At 41.2% G+C, this 15157-nt stretch overlaps 1 protein-coding gene across 1 annotated transcript in view; it reads right to left on the bottom strand.

Annotated features, from left to right (window-relative positions):
* Positions 1–212: 212 nt before the first annotated feature.
* CCDC81 (coiled-coil domain containing 81) overlaps positions 213–15157 on the bottom strand; it is a gene marked incomplete at both ends in the record, with an annotated part of 54310 nt that continues 39365 nt past the window's right edge. The window contains 2 exons of the mRNA XM_084251120.1: positions 213–354; positions 2610–2735. Coding sequence (XP_084107246.1) covers positions 213–354; positions 2610–2735 — 268 coding nt within the window. The remainder of the gene's footprint in view (positions 355–2609; positions 2736–15157) is intronic.

Raw genomic sequence — 15157 nt, 5'->3', positions numbered from 1 at the left:
TGTTCGGTGGAACCGGAGGAACAGAGGAACACAGGAGGGCGGGCCTGCCCACGTGAACACAGTAAGGGTTAAAAAACAATCTGATTCTGAAAGCACCAAAACCACAGAAAAAAAAAATTTTTCCTCTAAATTACAAATATGTAGTTTCAAAATCACCAACTTGCATTTAAAATATAAAAACTTTCCCCTGGAAATGCAGGGGAATTTGGGTTTTACACAAGCAACCGCGAACCCTGCAGGTACTTGTTGAGGGGCCACAGGCTGCTCTCACCCCGGTAGGAGGTTCGCCTCTGGCACTGCTTGCAGCGCTGGTACTGCTCGCACTGATCCAGGAGGAAGAGTTTGTCTGAGGCCCTGAGGAGAGGAAAGAAAAGCAGGCATTAGGAAGCCTTCCTGAAGACTTACTTGGGGGCTGGCTTGTGAAGTGGGGCAACGGAAGGGAGAAAAAGAAAAGTAGCGTGTGGTCTTAGTCCCTGGGGAGCCTACCGCTCGGCTGTGACTTCCCTCCTCAGTTTCTCCCCCAGCACCCCACAGCTTGGCATCTCCTGCTTCCAAGCCTCCACTGTCTCCAGATTCCCCAGTAAGAAAAGGGCCCCAACATGGCATCTTCACCACAGGCTGACCCCTGCCGCTCCTCCCCAACCACACGGGTCCAAATCCTCAGAGACACATCCTTTGCCCAAGGCCACACAGACAGTGAAAGGTGTCCCTGCAGGGTCTGTCAGGCTCAGGGGAGACAGGGCTGAAAGGGAGATCAGGCCATCAAACTTGCAATCAAAAACTTGCAATGAAAAATCCCTCTGGAGCGTGTAAGGTGGGAGAGGGAGTGCAGAAGAGCCACAACCATGTCTCAAAGCAGACAAAGAACAACAGTAACTGACTTTCCACTTGGACAGTTTTTCTTCATTATGCAGAATAGTCCCAGTGTTCCCCTAGCTTATCAGAATTTCTAAAGGGTGGAGATCTGTGAAAGCATCTTCAAAGGGGGCTGAAAAGGGGAAAAGAAAAGGGGATAGGGGAAGAGCTTCCTGCCCTGCCTTGGAAAGGGTGATGGGACGGGGTATATCATGAAACAGCTTATTTGTAAACTTAATTTTTGGTTTTGCTTTGTTTTCTCCTTAACACCAGTAATTCCTTCTCCCTGCTTGCTGTCTGCTTGACTCCCTGTCTGTAACTTGACCTCGGTCTATAGGGAAGGAGTCTCTTTCCCCATCGGAAATTACTCAAGTCTTTTACTGCCCCCTCTTTTTTATCACCATGTTGGCCATGCAGACTTCCTAAATCCAACTAAAATCTCCCTGGCATTAATTTTACTGCCTTTTACCTGATTTCCCATGGCATTGAGAAAATGACTTGAAATTCTCAACTCTTCTTTCTCTGCCTCTTCTTTTTTCCTATGGATCAATCCCTTTTCCTAAAAACCTCTTCTCCATATCATCCCTCCTTCCACTGTCATAAATTATGGGTTCCACCCACTAGAAAGATAAACAAGAAATGCCTGAAAAGAAAATCTAGAAGGCAAGGGGAGTTACAGATCAAGATCCACTAGAAGAAATTGTACCCATGATTAAAAATGGTTGATAATTGGCAATCTAAAGAATTTTTGGTATATTCAGGTTTTAATAACTTTGAAGATATAGACTTGGTCTGTTTCAGCAAGATTTTATCATCTAAGAAATCATACTGATATTTGTAAAGTATTTTAAGTATAGCACTTTTCTATCTCTTTATTTGATCCCCAAAACTCCTGTGTTAGCTAAGTCAGGCAAGTGTTTACTTTTCCTTCTTACAGATAAAAGACATAAAGATTAGCTGCCTCTCCAAAGTTAGTGTTAATACTCAAAGCCGTGACTAGCTCACTACTAGTTCACATGACATGTTCACTGCTCCATGGAATATACTAAAAGGCATGAACACTGTACAAACAGCAAAACTCCTAACTCTTAGATATTTTAGGGGTCTCGGATTCATCTTCAATCCTGATTTAAATTAAGATTGAAACCTTTTCCTAATTAACAAAATTCAGGCTTTAAATTCATGAGAATTTAAATTCACTGTATTCTCTGATCCTAGATTGTAGCTATCTGAGGAGAGGGTATAGGGATGCAAGAACACATTAAAGGAAGATGTCCTCGGTGGGCTCCCCAACAGACATCTCACTTTTCCAATTGCTAATCTTCTCCACAAACCCTTGGCTCTGCTATTAAAAGATCATTCCTTAAGCTTTGGGTGTGTTCAGATAGCAAATTACTCTCCCTACTTCCAGCTAGTTTTTCTAAAGAGAAATAAGTCACCCTCTTCTTTTCACACCTCCATGTGCCAAAAAAAGAAAATAAAGCTATCATGAGCAGAGGCAAAGACTAGAACAGAGGCGACAAATACGCAACATACAACACAGTATTCTCTGATCGTGTGTCCATAACAGACATTTTTAATCACTCACAGCAGTTTATTCCACGAAACCCAGAATTATCTTCTCCACGAAGTTCTCTAGAAGTTCTCTTTCAGCTGGAGTTAGCACTTGAAACCTATCTGCCACCCTAGGGCTAGAGGAAATCAAACAAGGAGCAGAAAGGATTTTCTCTGCAGTAAAAGAACTCGGGTATTACCTCTCAAAAGCCTTTGCTTCCAGGTCTCGCTGCCTCTTCATCTCAGCATTCTTCTCCCAGTCCTTCTGTAAACTTTGGTTAATTCTGTTCACCCGCTCCAGCTCAGCTCTTTTATCTGCCAAGTACCTAGAGAGAGGTGAACATTCATTCGTATCCTGAGAAGGGTACGCATGCACGTTAGGAGTGCCGTTCCTTTTATAATGCCCAGAACCTCTTTTGGCTTCGTTCACTACTCCATGGAATATGCTAAAAGGCATAATACTGCACAAACAGCAAAACTCCTAATTCAGATATTTTATGGCTCTAGGACCAGTCATCTTCAGTTCTGCTTTAAATTAAGATTGAAACCTTTTCCTAATTAACAGAATTCAGGTTTTAAACCCATTAATATTCTTTGAGGCAAATTGAACTGATCTGAAGAATGATTCCAAATGAACTTCCTATAATTTGTGTTTCCTTCCTTTTATTGCAACTTCTTAGACGGCAGTAATCACCATGCTAATTGCTGCAGACATTTTGTAAGAATAGAATGGCATACAAATGAGGGGCTAAAAAGAGGATAAAAACAAGTGACTAGGCTAGAGAAAATATCTAACCTTGTGAAGAAGGTGAAGGTCATGACATTGAAGAAGTGACTGCTATTTTAACTCTCTTTAATGACAATATCCCTACATATTTTTTTTCTTTTTCTAGTCTCCACACACGCAGTCACTACTGCTGTGAATCACCTTAAGCCTGGTTAAAACTAGCTACATGGGGCCTCCCCTGGTGGCGCAGTGGTTGAGCGCTGGGCTGCGAGGCTGCCCGCAGCCTCTGCAGCACGGGTTCATTCCCCAGCCACAGGCGAGGGTCCCACCAAAAAAAAAAAAAAAAACCTAGTTATATGTGCCTATTTGACACAATGAAACTCTTCACATCAGTTCTCATAAAAGTCCGAAAGGGAATTGACTAAATATGACTTCTTGTTGATTAAACCTGCCCTGACAGGTTTTGTTGCAGGTAGCAACCATCACCAGGTGTTGGGACCCACCTGCTAAAAGTCAGTAATGTGCCAAGTCAGTTCTGTGCGGACTCCTGCTTCCTAAAATAGCACAGACATGTGTTCATCTAACTAGCACTGATTCAGCTCTTGTGCAGTCATTATAAAGATTAAATAAGATTATATAGAAAGTACTTAAGTGGAAACTCCATGACTGAAGGACATACCCACTATATATATATATTTTGGTGGCATTTTTCCTTTTCATAGCTTTTTAATCAAATGTTATTGATTTGCCATTCATTAACATAGCTTTACAATTTGAAGAGTACAGCACTTAACACCTCAACATGTATGCATGCTACACTTACCCTCCACCAAAGTGCCCATGTCAGTACCCCATCACATTACCCCCCATTCCTTCCATTCCCCCACACCCTCTCAGGTAACCACTGTATTTTGTACAGACTCTAAGTGTTATTTTGTGTTCTACTAATTTGTCTCTTTTGGTTATTTATAGTCCACAAATGAGTGAAACAATCAGGTAACTGACTTTTACTTCCATGTCTTGGCCATTGTGAATAATGATGCTGTGAACACAGGAATGCATAAATCTCTTCATACTAGTATTTTCATATTCTTTGGGTAAATTGCTGAATCATATGGTATTTCCATTTTCAGTTGCTTTTTTAAGGAATCCCATACCATTTTCCATAGAAGTTTCACCAATTTACATTCCTATCAAGTCATAAGTCCAAAAAGCGTTAATTTCTAAAATATATGAGGAAATCATACAGCTCAACAACAACAAAAACCCCAAACGAATAATAAGCAAAAACCCTAAATAAATGCTTCTCCAAAGAAAGACAGACAGATGGCCTCTAAGTATATATATAAAAAAAAGTTCAAGCTCACTTAAAATAAGGGGAATGCAAGTCAAAACCATAAAGAAATGTCACATGTTCGAATGACCTCTATCCAAAAAAGACTAGACACAACAAATGTTGGCAAGAGTATGGAGAAAAAGGAACACTTCAAAACTTTTTTGATTATAGTAAAAAACACATAAACTTAACTGTTTCCACCATTTCTAGGGGGCTTGTTGTAGCCCCCTAAGGCATGAGATGCTGAGACAGGGAGAATGTCAGGCTCGCGACTGGAAGACTGGTCAGCATGGGCTGGAAGGCTGGCCTGAGTCCACACCACGATGTCCTGTCCTGTGTCAGCAAAGCTAAGCCTGGGAAACAGGCAGGATTCGGAAGGGAACAGAATATACCTGATCACACAGCGCTCTGGTGGCGAATGTGAGCCCGGACCAGGCTAAATACTAAGAGAATGATTCACTGTCAAGTAGTTAACAAGGAGGGGAAGAGGCGGTTTGTAGCAATAAAAATGAGTTGCTCTTGGGATGCTGGGGCTTGAACGGAGAAGCCTTGCGTCCCCTGGGTCCCACTTCTCTTAAAACTCTATTTTGTGTCTGTCATTTCTGCATTTATCAGTTCTTTCCGAGTCCTCTCTCGGCCCTGTTCACAGGAGCTGGTCTCCAGCACAACCTTGGAAAACAGAAACTCTATACACATTAAACAATTCCCCATTTCCTCCTCCCCGTCTCTAGCAGCCTCCGCTTTTTTTTCTATGAATTGGATAAGAAACCTTCTCTAAGTGGCATCTTAACAATATTGGTCTTTTTGTGACTGGTTTATTTCACTTGGTGTAAGGTCTCAAGTTCTTCCTTTCATGTTGTAGCAGGTGTCAGAATACTACTAAAAAGTAATATTTTTTTCCTGACATCAGTAAATTGCAGGGAGAGATGTCAGTAACTTACTAGTTGTTTACTCCAGTCAGACTACCACTGAGCGGGCACTCTTGGATGGGTACAGAAACATATAGAAATAGATGTGGATATAGATGTGGTTAGAAATATTACATTGTATAATATAAAACGGTCTCATTTTTCCCCACCATCATCCCTTCTATCTCCTGTCCCTTTCTTCCTTGCCCCTTGCTCTTTTTTTTTTTTTTGAATTTTATTTACTTATACAAGAACTGGGGTACAGGCCAGAGGTGCCTGGGGTGAGAGGATTCACCAGAGACAGAGCGGGGAGCAGAACAGTAGATGGACCGAAGACACTGCTGAGGGGAGCAGCGGGCGAGTCAGGAGAGGTCTGCTGCACCATGTGGGTTGCTCCCTGGCCAGCCAGGAATCGAACCTGCGCTGTAGAGGCTGTGGACAGCTTCACAGTGCTGAGCTCAACCCTCTGTGCCACGAGGGAGGCCCTCCCTCTCTCTTAACCTCAGAGCTCTCACAGTGTTTTACTATTGTTCCCTAGGTTTTGTAAACATTTTACTTTGTCCATTCATCTGCTATGTAAATGTCTAGTATTTGTCTTAATCACTCTGACTTGCTTTACTACACATAATTCCCTCAAACTCCATCTATTTTGCTGTGAATGGCAGCATTTCGTTTTTTATGACAGAATAATATTCCACAGTGTGGATATAGTGCATCTTCTTAATCTAGTCATCTATGGATGGACATTTAGATTTCTTCCAAGTCCTAGCTTATTAGAAGTAGAGCTGCAATGAACATTGCAGAGCATATAGTTCTTTGTATGTGTGGTTATGTGTTCTTTGGAGAGATACCCAAGAATGGGATTTTTGCTTTGTAAGGTATTTACATTTTCAACATTTTAAGATCAGTCCAGATCCCCTTCCAGAATATGAGTTTAATTCCCACCATGTCATCGGGTTCATCTTTCTCCCTATCTGCTCCAGCACTTGTTGTTGAGGGTCTTTTTAATATGTGACATTCTTACAGTTTTGAGCTAGAAACTCATTATAGTGTTAACCTGTGTCGCTCTTATTAGAAGAAATAATCAACTTTTTTTAATAAGTGTAATGGCCTTCTGGGTATCTTCTTTGGCAAACTTCTCTTCATCTGCTGCCCTTTTATTTACTGGGTTGTTTCTTTTCCTCTGTTGAATTGTATGGATTTTCATATGTTATCTTCAATAACAACCACATGTCAGTTCCATATTGTATAAATATTTTCTCCCATTCAGTAGGATTTCCTTTTTTAAAACATTTGTTTATTTTTACACATGAATTGGGGTACAGGCTAGTGGCACAGAAGGGTGAGAGGATTCACCAGATACAGAGCAGAGCGCAGAACAGGCAGACGGACCGAAACACACTGCTGAGAGGAGCAGCGGGCATGAAAGGAAAGGTCTGCCATGCCATGAGGTTATCTCCCTGGCTGGCCGGGAATCCAACCCGCACTGCAGAGGCTGCAGACAACTACACAGTGCTACGCTCAACCGGCTGCGCCATCGGGGAGGCCCTCAGTAGGATTTCTTTTTAAAACTTTTTTTCTTTGTAAAAGCTTTTTATTTTGAGGCAATCCCCATTGTTTATTTTTGCTTTTATTCCCTTGCTATAGGAGTCAAGTCTTCAAAATTATCTTTACTGTAGATATGCTAAAACACATCACCAATGTTTTCTCCTATGTATTTTTTTGTTCCAGGTCTTAAATTTAAATCTTTAATCCATTTGAAGTATGTTTTTGTGTGGGAAATCAGAGAATAATTCAACCTCATTTTTTTAATGTGTGCTTTTCCAGTTTTTCCAGCACCAGTTATTAGAGACTTTTCTTTCCCCATTGATATGGCCATAGTTGCTTTATCATAGATTGAATACTGATATTCATGTGAATTTAAATCTGGGATTTCAATTCTGTTCCATTGATTCAGGTATCTGTTTTTATGCCAATGCCATATTGTTTTTAGCATTATTGCTTTACAGTAAAGTTTGATATTAATGTGATACCTCCATTTCTCTCCTTTTTCTCAGGATTGTTTTTGCCACCTGAGGTCTCTAGTGGTTCCATATAAATTTCAATATTATTTGTGCAATTTCTTTGAAAATATTGCTGGCATTTTGATGGGGATTGCACTACATCTAGATGGCTTTTTACAGCAAAGTCATTTTTATTACATTAATTCTTCCCATCCATGAGCATGGGACAGCCTGTGTCACTAGGTCCTTTAACAACATGCTATAGTTATCATTGTATAGGTCCTTTACCTCCTTAGGTTAATTCCAAGGTATTTTATTCCTTTTGAAGCAATTGTAAGTGGAGTTATTTTCTTGACTTCTTTTTCTCATTCATTGTATATAAAAAAGCTACAGGTTTTTTTTTTTTTAAGATTTATTTACTTATTTATAGAAGCACTCGGTACAGTCAGAAGCGCGGGAGGGTGAGAGGATTCACCAGAGCCAGAGCGGGGAACAGAACAGGCAGACTGACGAAATACACTGATGAGGTGAGCAGCGGGCGGCAGGAGAGGTTTGTCACGCCATGTGGGACCCTCGCCAGTAGCCGGGGATCAAACCCACGCGGCAGATGCTCTGCTCCCCACTCTGACTCTGATGAATTCTCTCACCCTCCCGCACTTCTGATTGTACCCAGTGCAGAAAGAAAAGAGAGAGAGAGAGGGAAGGAAGGAAGGAAGGAAGGAAGGAAGGAAGGAAGGAAGGAAGGAAGGAAGGAAGGAAGGAAGGAAGGAAGGAAGGAAGGAAGGAAGGAAGGAAGGAAGGAAGGGAAGGAAGGAAGGAAGGAAGGAAGGAAGGAAGGAAGGAAGGAAGGAAGGAAGGAAGGAAGGAAGGAAGGAAGGAAGGAAGGAAGGAAGGAAGGAAGGAAGGAAGGAAGGAAGGAAGGAAAGAAAGAAAGAAAGAAAGAAAGAAAGAAAGAAAGAAAGAAAGAAAGAAAGAAAGAAAGAAAGAAAGAAAGAAAGAAAGAAAGAAAGAAAGAAAGAAAGAAAGAAAGAAAGAAAGAAAGAAAGAAAGAAAGAAAGAAAGAAAGAAAGAAAGACCAGTGCGGCAGAGGCTGCGGGCAGCTTCACAGCCCAGCGCTCAACTGCTGCGCCACCAGGGAAGGCCCAAAAGCTACAGATTTTTAAATGTTGACTGTGTTACCCGCCACATTGCTGTATCCACCTATTGTTTCTAATAGCTTTTTGGTGGACTTTTAAGGGCTTTCTATATATAACTTCATCTGAAAATAGTTATAGTTTCAGATTTTTCCCAACTTGGATTCCATCTATTAACTGTTTTATCTGAAAACTCTGGTCAAAATCTCTGATACTAAGTTAAACAAAAGTGGTGGCAATGGGTTGCCTTGTTTCATTCTTGGTCTTAAGGCAAAGCTCTCAGTTTTTCACCATTAAGTATTATTTTGGCTGTTAATTGTAATATAGGTTCCCTCTATTCCCACCTTGTTTAGGGTTTTTATCATAAATGGGTGCTGAATCTTATCAAATGCCTTCTCTGAATCTATTGGTTTATCATAATTTTGACCTTTACTTTTGTTGACAAATATATATTACATTGGTTGATTCACATGCATTAAACAAGCCTTGCATACCTGAGATAAATTCCAGCTGAGACACTAACCAGGTATTTTTCTCTTTTATTTTCCAATACAAAGCCTTCTCCAGGGTTTTGCACCTCTTACTAATAGGTGCTTAAACTGTGGTTGATGAAAGTGTTCATTTGTTGACTTGGTCTTAGCTCTGAAGGGTAAGGCAGGTGGCAGGTGTTTTGAAAATTGAAAGCAGTAGCTCTTCTGATGAGACACAGTGATATAACCCGACTCCCCGGCCCAATTTGGGTTCCAGCTGTTCTCTATTTGTAATTTCACACTCAAACCAATAATCATCACTTTGCACACCTTCTCTAATCGTACTCTCTAACCTGGGTGCTAACTCTGTGCACCCCCATTATCTACCTCAGTGTTGGTCTATGAAGTCCCTGATGTTGGCAAGCACCCAAGTCAACAACTGTAGGGAGTTCCACAGAGAAGCTGCTCCTCCCTCACATGGGTTTTACTACTTTCATTATCACTGTGTAAACACTCTTTAATTAAAGTTTTTCCTACTCATCTGTCAGACCATTACTCTTGTACGTACTATAGTCATCCCTTTTCTTTTGGGGGTTATTAGTTCTACTGCACTTTCATTGTGAGGACATTTATGATAAAAAGAGAAAGATAAAAAAATTGGATAAGTGATGTAACACTCACTATTCACAGAAGACATGATAACATATATTGAAAGTCTAAAAGACTGTAGTATTAAACTACTAAAAATATTATAATAAATGAATAAAGCGGTGGGCTACAAGATCAAAATACAAAAATCAGTTGCATTTTCTATGTGCAAACAATGAATTAGAAAACACTTTTTTAATCCCATTACAGTTGTACCAAAAGGAGTAAAATACCGACAGAGGGGCGGAGCAACATGGCGGCGAGGAGACGCTGCGAGTAAGATCTCCCATTAAAAAAAGTTAATAGGGAGGAAAAGCGGCAGGTCTCAGTGAGAACTGGGACACGGAAGATAAACGGACGACTCCAGCAAACTGCCCGAAGAAGAAAGTTGCCATAAAAGAGGACGAGAAGGGAGGGAAGCGCAGAACCCTGCTCCCCTCCCCCGCCCACAGAGGCGGCACTCTCCGACCGGCAGAGACGAGGGAAACAACAAACCAAAACGCCCAACAAGAAAAACGGATGCAGCAAGTGGGACTGTGAGTGGAAAGGAACTATTTCAGCCACCACACCCCGTGAACGGGAGCTGAGGCGAACCCTGCAGGATCCGCCGTGGAGGTGAGCTCCAGGCGCCATTAAAGAGAGCCCCGCCCACCAGGAGGAGACCAGCACCAGCACACAGCCCCGGCCGCCCGGTAAGCTTGCGCTAAAGCGGCGCTCGGATTGCAGCTGCCCAGGCCCCTGCGCCTGCGACCTAGGCTTGCGGGGAGACGGCGGAGGCCCTCCCTGAGTGAGCAGGAACAAGGTGCCCAGGCAGGGGAGCGGGATTCAAAAGGCGCCATTCCCGCGCCACTGATCTGGGCTACAGCCCGTGTCCTGGAACTGAGGGCTTTGGAACTGAGACCCGGGGCACGAAATTAGGGGCTTGGGTTCCCCACGACGGTGGGGCACAAGGCAGACACAGCACCCCAAAGCCGTTGAGGTGTACCCTACCATCCCCGCTCTGCTCCCTGTCCCACGGGGTGGAAAATCAGCTCCCCAAGGGCTCTAGGAGAGATCTCTGGTGCCACCTAGCGACTTGACCCCAGCACAGGCTACTGAAGGAGCTAGTGGCCAGCTGGGGAGTTAGCCCACACCGGGCCCCTTCTGAACAAGTAGTCTGAGCCCACAGGGAGAGCGAGCACCCACAGCCGGGGCAGACCAGGCGCACAGAATAGTGTGCCTGAGACCAGAAGCGCAGGGAGTGTGTCCCACATCACCATTTTAGAACAGGGACATTTCTTCAGTAAAGACTACCTGCAGAAGGCTTCCTCAGGAGCCAGAGGTGAGCGGGGGAAGTTCGCCCACGCCAGACCCCCTCTGGCCTGCAGTCCAAGCCCAGAGGGGAGCAGGAACCCACCGCCGGGGCAGACCAGGCGCACAGGGGAGTGTGTCCCCACATCGGCATTTTAGAACAGGGACCTTTCTCCAGTAAAGGCTGCTTGAAACTGACAGATGACTCCTGGAAGAACCAGAGGGGAACAGAGAAGCCCACCCAAGATGCCGGCAACTCCCAACAACACAGTGTCCCAACGCATACGGCAAATTAGAAAACAGACAGTAGGGAGGAGAAGAACCACACGCAACCTAGCAACTCTCCAGAGAAAAAGCACACCACAAAAAGAAAGCCAGCCCCCAGATTGCAACGACAATAACTTGGAAGAATTTCTGAGCCTTCCAGAAAGAGAATTTAAAATTGCCGTGATTAAAAAACTGACAGAAGTCATAAAGGAAAACAATGATAAGGGAAAAATAATCAACGATCAGAAGAATGCAATTGAGTCCCTAGAGAGGGAAAACAATGGTCAGAAGAAAGAAATTGAGTCCCTAAAGAGGGAAGTAAAAGAAATGCAGGAGATCAAAGAATTAATGGAAGAACTAAAGAATTCTGGGAAAAGCAATGAAAGCAGAATAGATGAAATGGAAGAACGAATAAGTAATCTTGAAGACACAGAAATAAAAAGAACCAAAACAGAAAAGGAAAGAGAAGTACGAAGGAAAAAGAACAAAGAAAGACTTCGGGAACTATCTGACTCCATGAGGAAAGGAAATATAAGAGTTATAGGAATACCAGAAGGAGAGGAGAGAGATGTAGGAACAGAGAAAATATTCAAAGAGATAATTGAAGAGAACTTCCCAAATGTGAAGAAGGAGCTGAAAATTGATATACAAGAAGCAAGAAGAACACCAAACTTCCACGACGAAAGGAAAAATACAGCAAGACACATAATAGTAAAGCTCCCAAGAATCCAGGACAAGGAAAAAATAATGAAGCTGGCAAGAGGGAAGAAACAGATAACATTCAAAGGAAAACCAATCAGACTGACATCAGACTTCTCCGAAGAAACACTACGGGCAAGGAGAGAGTGGAGGGACATAGTCAACAGACTCCAAGAAAACAGATGCCAACCAAGAATACTCTATCCCGCAAAGCTCTCCTTCCTCTTTGAAGAAAGAATATGGACCTTCCCAGACAAACAGAAACTCCGGAATTTCATTGCAACTAAACCCCCACTCCAAAAAATACTACAAGGAGTCCTAAAGCCAGAACCTCAGAGCGACGAATAACAATGAAAGAAGGCCAAAAAAAAAAAAAGTTATTAAAAGAATAAATAAATAAAATCAAAGGAAAGACAAACACAATGGCAAATACAGATGTTAACATATCAATATTAACTCTAAATGTAAATGGACTAAACTCTTCAATAAAAAGACACAGAGTTGCAGCCTGGATTAAGAAACAAAACCCAACCTTTTGCTGTCTCCAGGAAACACATTTAGCTACAAAAGATAAAAATAGGCTCAAAGTTAAAGGATGGAAAACAATCCTACAAGCAAATGGACCAAAAAAGAAAGCAGGAACAGCTATACTTATATCAGATAAAACAGATTTCAAACTCAAAAAGATAAAAAGAGACCCCAATGGTCACTACATTATGATCAAGGGGACAATACTTCAAGAAGAAATAACACTCATTAACATATACTCACCAAACGAAGGAGCACCAAAATATATCAGACAACTGTTGTCCTCTCTGAAAACAGACATCAGAGAAAACACATACGTAGTGGGAGACTTCAACACACCACTATCAACAATGGATAGATCAACAAGACAAAAAATAAGTAAAGAAACCAAAGCTCTAAATAAAGACCTAGAGCAATTGGGCTTAACAGACATCTATAGAACACTAAACCCCAAAAAAACGGAGTACACATTTTTCTCAAGCGCACACGGATCATTCTCCAGGATCGATCACATACTGGGGCACAAGACAAACATCAACAGATACACCAAGATTGAAATCATATCAACCATCTTTTCTGACCATGAAGGCATCAAACTAGAAATAAACCATAAAAAGAAGGCAAGGAACTTTCCTACCTCATGGAGATTAAAAACCACACTACTGGAAGACCATTGGACTAATGAGGAGATCAAAGAAGAAATTAAAAAATTTTTTGAATTGAACGACAAGGAGGACACCAATATCCTAAATGTATGGGATGCAGCAAAAGCAGTAATAAGAGGAAAATATATAGCAATAGAAGCTCACATCAAGAAACAAGAAAGAACACAAAGAAACAACCTAATCTCGAAGCTCAAAGATCTAGAAAAAGAACAACAAAAAAACCCCAAAACCAGTAGAAGAAAAGAAATAATAAAAACCAAAGCAGAAATAAATGAAATTGAAACTAAAAAAACAATCCAAAAATCAATGAAACCAAGAGCTGGTTCTTTGAAAAAATCAATAAAATAGACAAACCCCTAGCCAGGCTCACAAAGGAAAAAAGGGAGAAAGCACAAATAAACAGGATCATCAATGAAAGAGGAGAAATCACAACGGACACAGCAGAAATCAAAAGAATAATCAGTAACTACTATGAACAGTTATATGGAAACAAGTTTAACAATCTAGAGGAGATGGACAAATTCCTACAACTCTACAATCACCCAAAGCTAGATAAAGAAGAAATAGAACACCTAAACAGACCAATTACAATTAGCGAAATTGAAATGGTAATCAAAAACCTCCCCAAAAACAAAAGCCCAGGACCTGATGGATTTACAAATGAATTCTACCAAACATTCAGAGACGAATTAGTGCCTATCCTTCACAAACTCTTCCAAAAAATTGAGAAGGAAGGGACAATACCAAACACGTTCTATGAAGCCAACATTACACTAATACCAAAACCGAACAAGGACAACACAAAAAAGGAAAACTACAGGCCAATCTCCCTAATGAACACTGATGCAAAAATCCTCAATAAAATTTTAGCTATCAGAATCCAACAATGTATCCATAAGATAATTCACCACGACCAAGTTGGATTCATTCCAGGGGCACAAGGATGGTTTAACATCCGAAAATCAATCAACGTTATCCAACACATCAACAAAAAGAAATATAAAAACCATATGATAATATCAATAGATGCTGAGAAAGCTTTCGACAAAGTGCAACACCCATTCATGATAAAAGCCCTTGAAATTCTTGGGATACAAGGAACATACCTCAACATCATAAAGGCCATCTATGACAAGCCAACAGCCAGTATCATTCTCAATGGTGAAAAGCTGAAAGCAATTCCATTAAGATCTGGAACAAGACAAGGATGTCCACTCTCACCATTGCTTTTCAATATAATACTGGAAGTCCTAGCCAGGGCAATAAGACAAGAGAAAGACATCCAAGGAATCCAAATAGGAAAAGAAGAAGTCAAACTATCACTATTTGCAGACGATATGATATTATACATAGAGAACCCCAAAAACTCCACAGAAAAGCTAATTCAACTCATCAATCAGTTCAGTAAAGTGGCAGGATACAAAATCAACACGCAAAAGTCAGTAGCCTTCCTATACACAAACAATAAATCTGAAGAAGAAGAAATCAAAAAGACCATCCCTTTTGTTATTGAAACAAAAAAAATCAAATATTTGGGAATAAATCTAACAAAAGAGGTAAAGGACCTATACAAAGAACACTATAAAACACTGTTAAAAGAAATAGAAGAAGACACAAAGAAATGGAGAGACATCCCCTGCTCATGGATTGGAAGAATAAACATTATTAAAATGGCCATCCTTCCAAAAGCAATATACAGATTCAATGCTATTCCAATCAAAATTTCAATGTCATTCTTCAAAGAAATAGAACAATTATTGATGAAATTCATATGGAATCACAAAAAACCCCGAATAGCCAAAGCTCTCCTGAAAAAAAAAGAAGGGAATGGAGGCATCAGACTCCCAGACTTCAAACTATACTACAAAGCCATAATCATCAAAACTGCATGGTATTGGAACAAGAACAGACATACAGACCAATGGAATCGAATAGAAAATCCAGAAATAAACCCACAGATTTATGGTCAACTAATCTTTGACAAAGGAGCAAAGACTATGCATTGGAGCAAAGAAAGTTTGTTCAATAAATGGTGCTGGGAAAACTGGGTCGCTACATGCAAAAGAATGAAGCT

Source organism: Talpa europaea (assembly GCF_964194135.1).
Source record: "Talpa europaea genome assembly, chromosome: 1".
In the NCBI taxonomy this organism is placed as follows: Eukaryota; Metazoa; Chordata; class Mammalia; order Eulipotyphla; family Talpidae; genus Talpa; species Talpa europaea.
The sequence above is the reverse complement of the archived record's forward strand: the minus strand, read 5'-3'. Positions and strand labels throughout refer to the sequence as shown.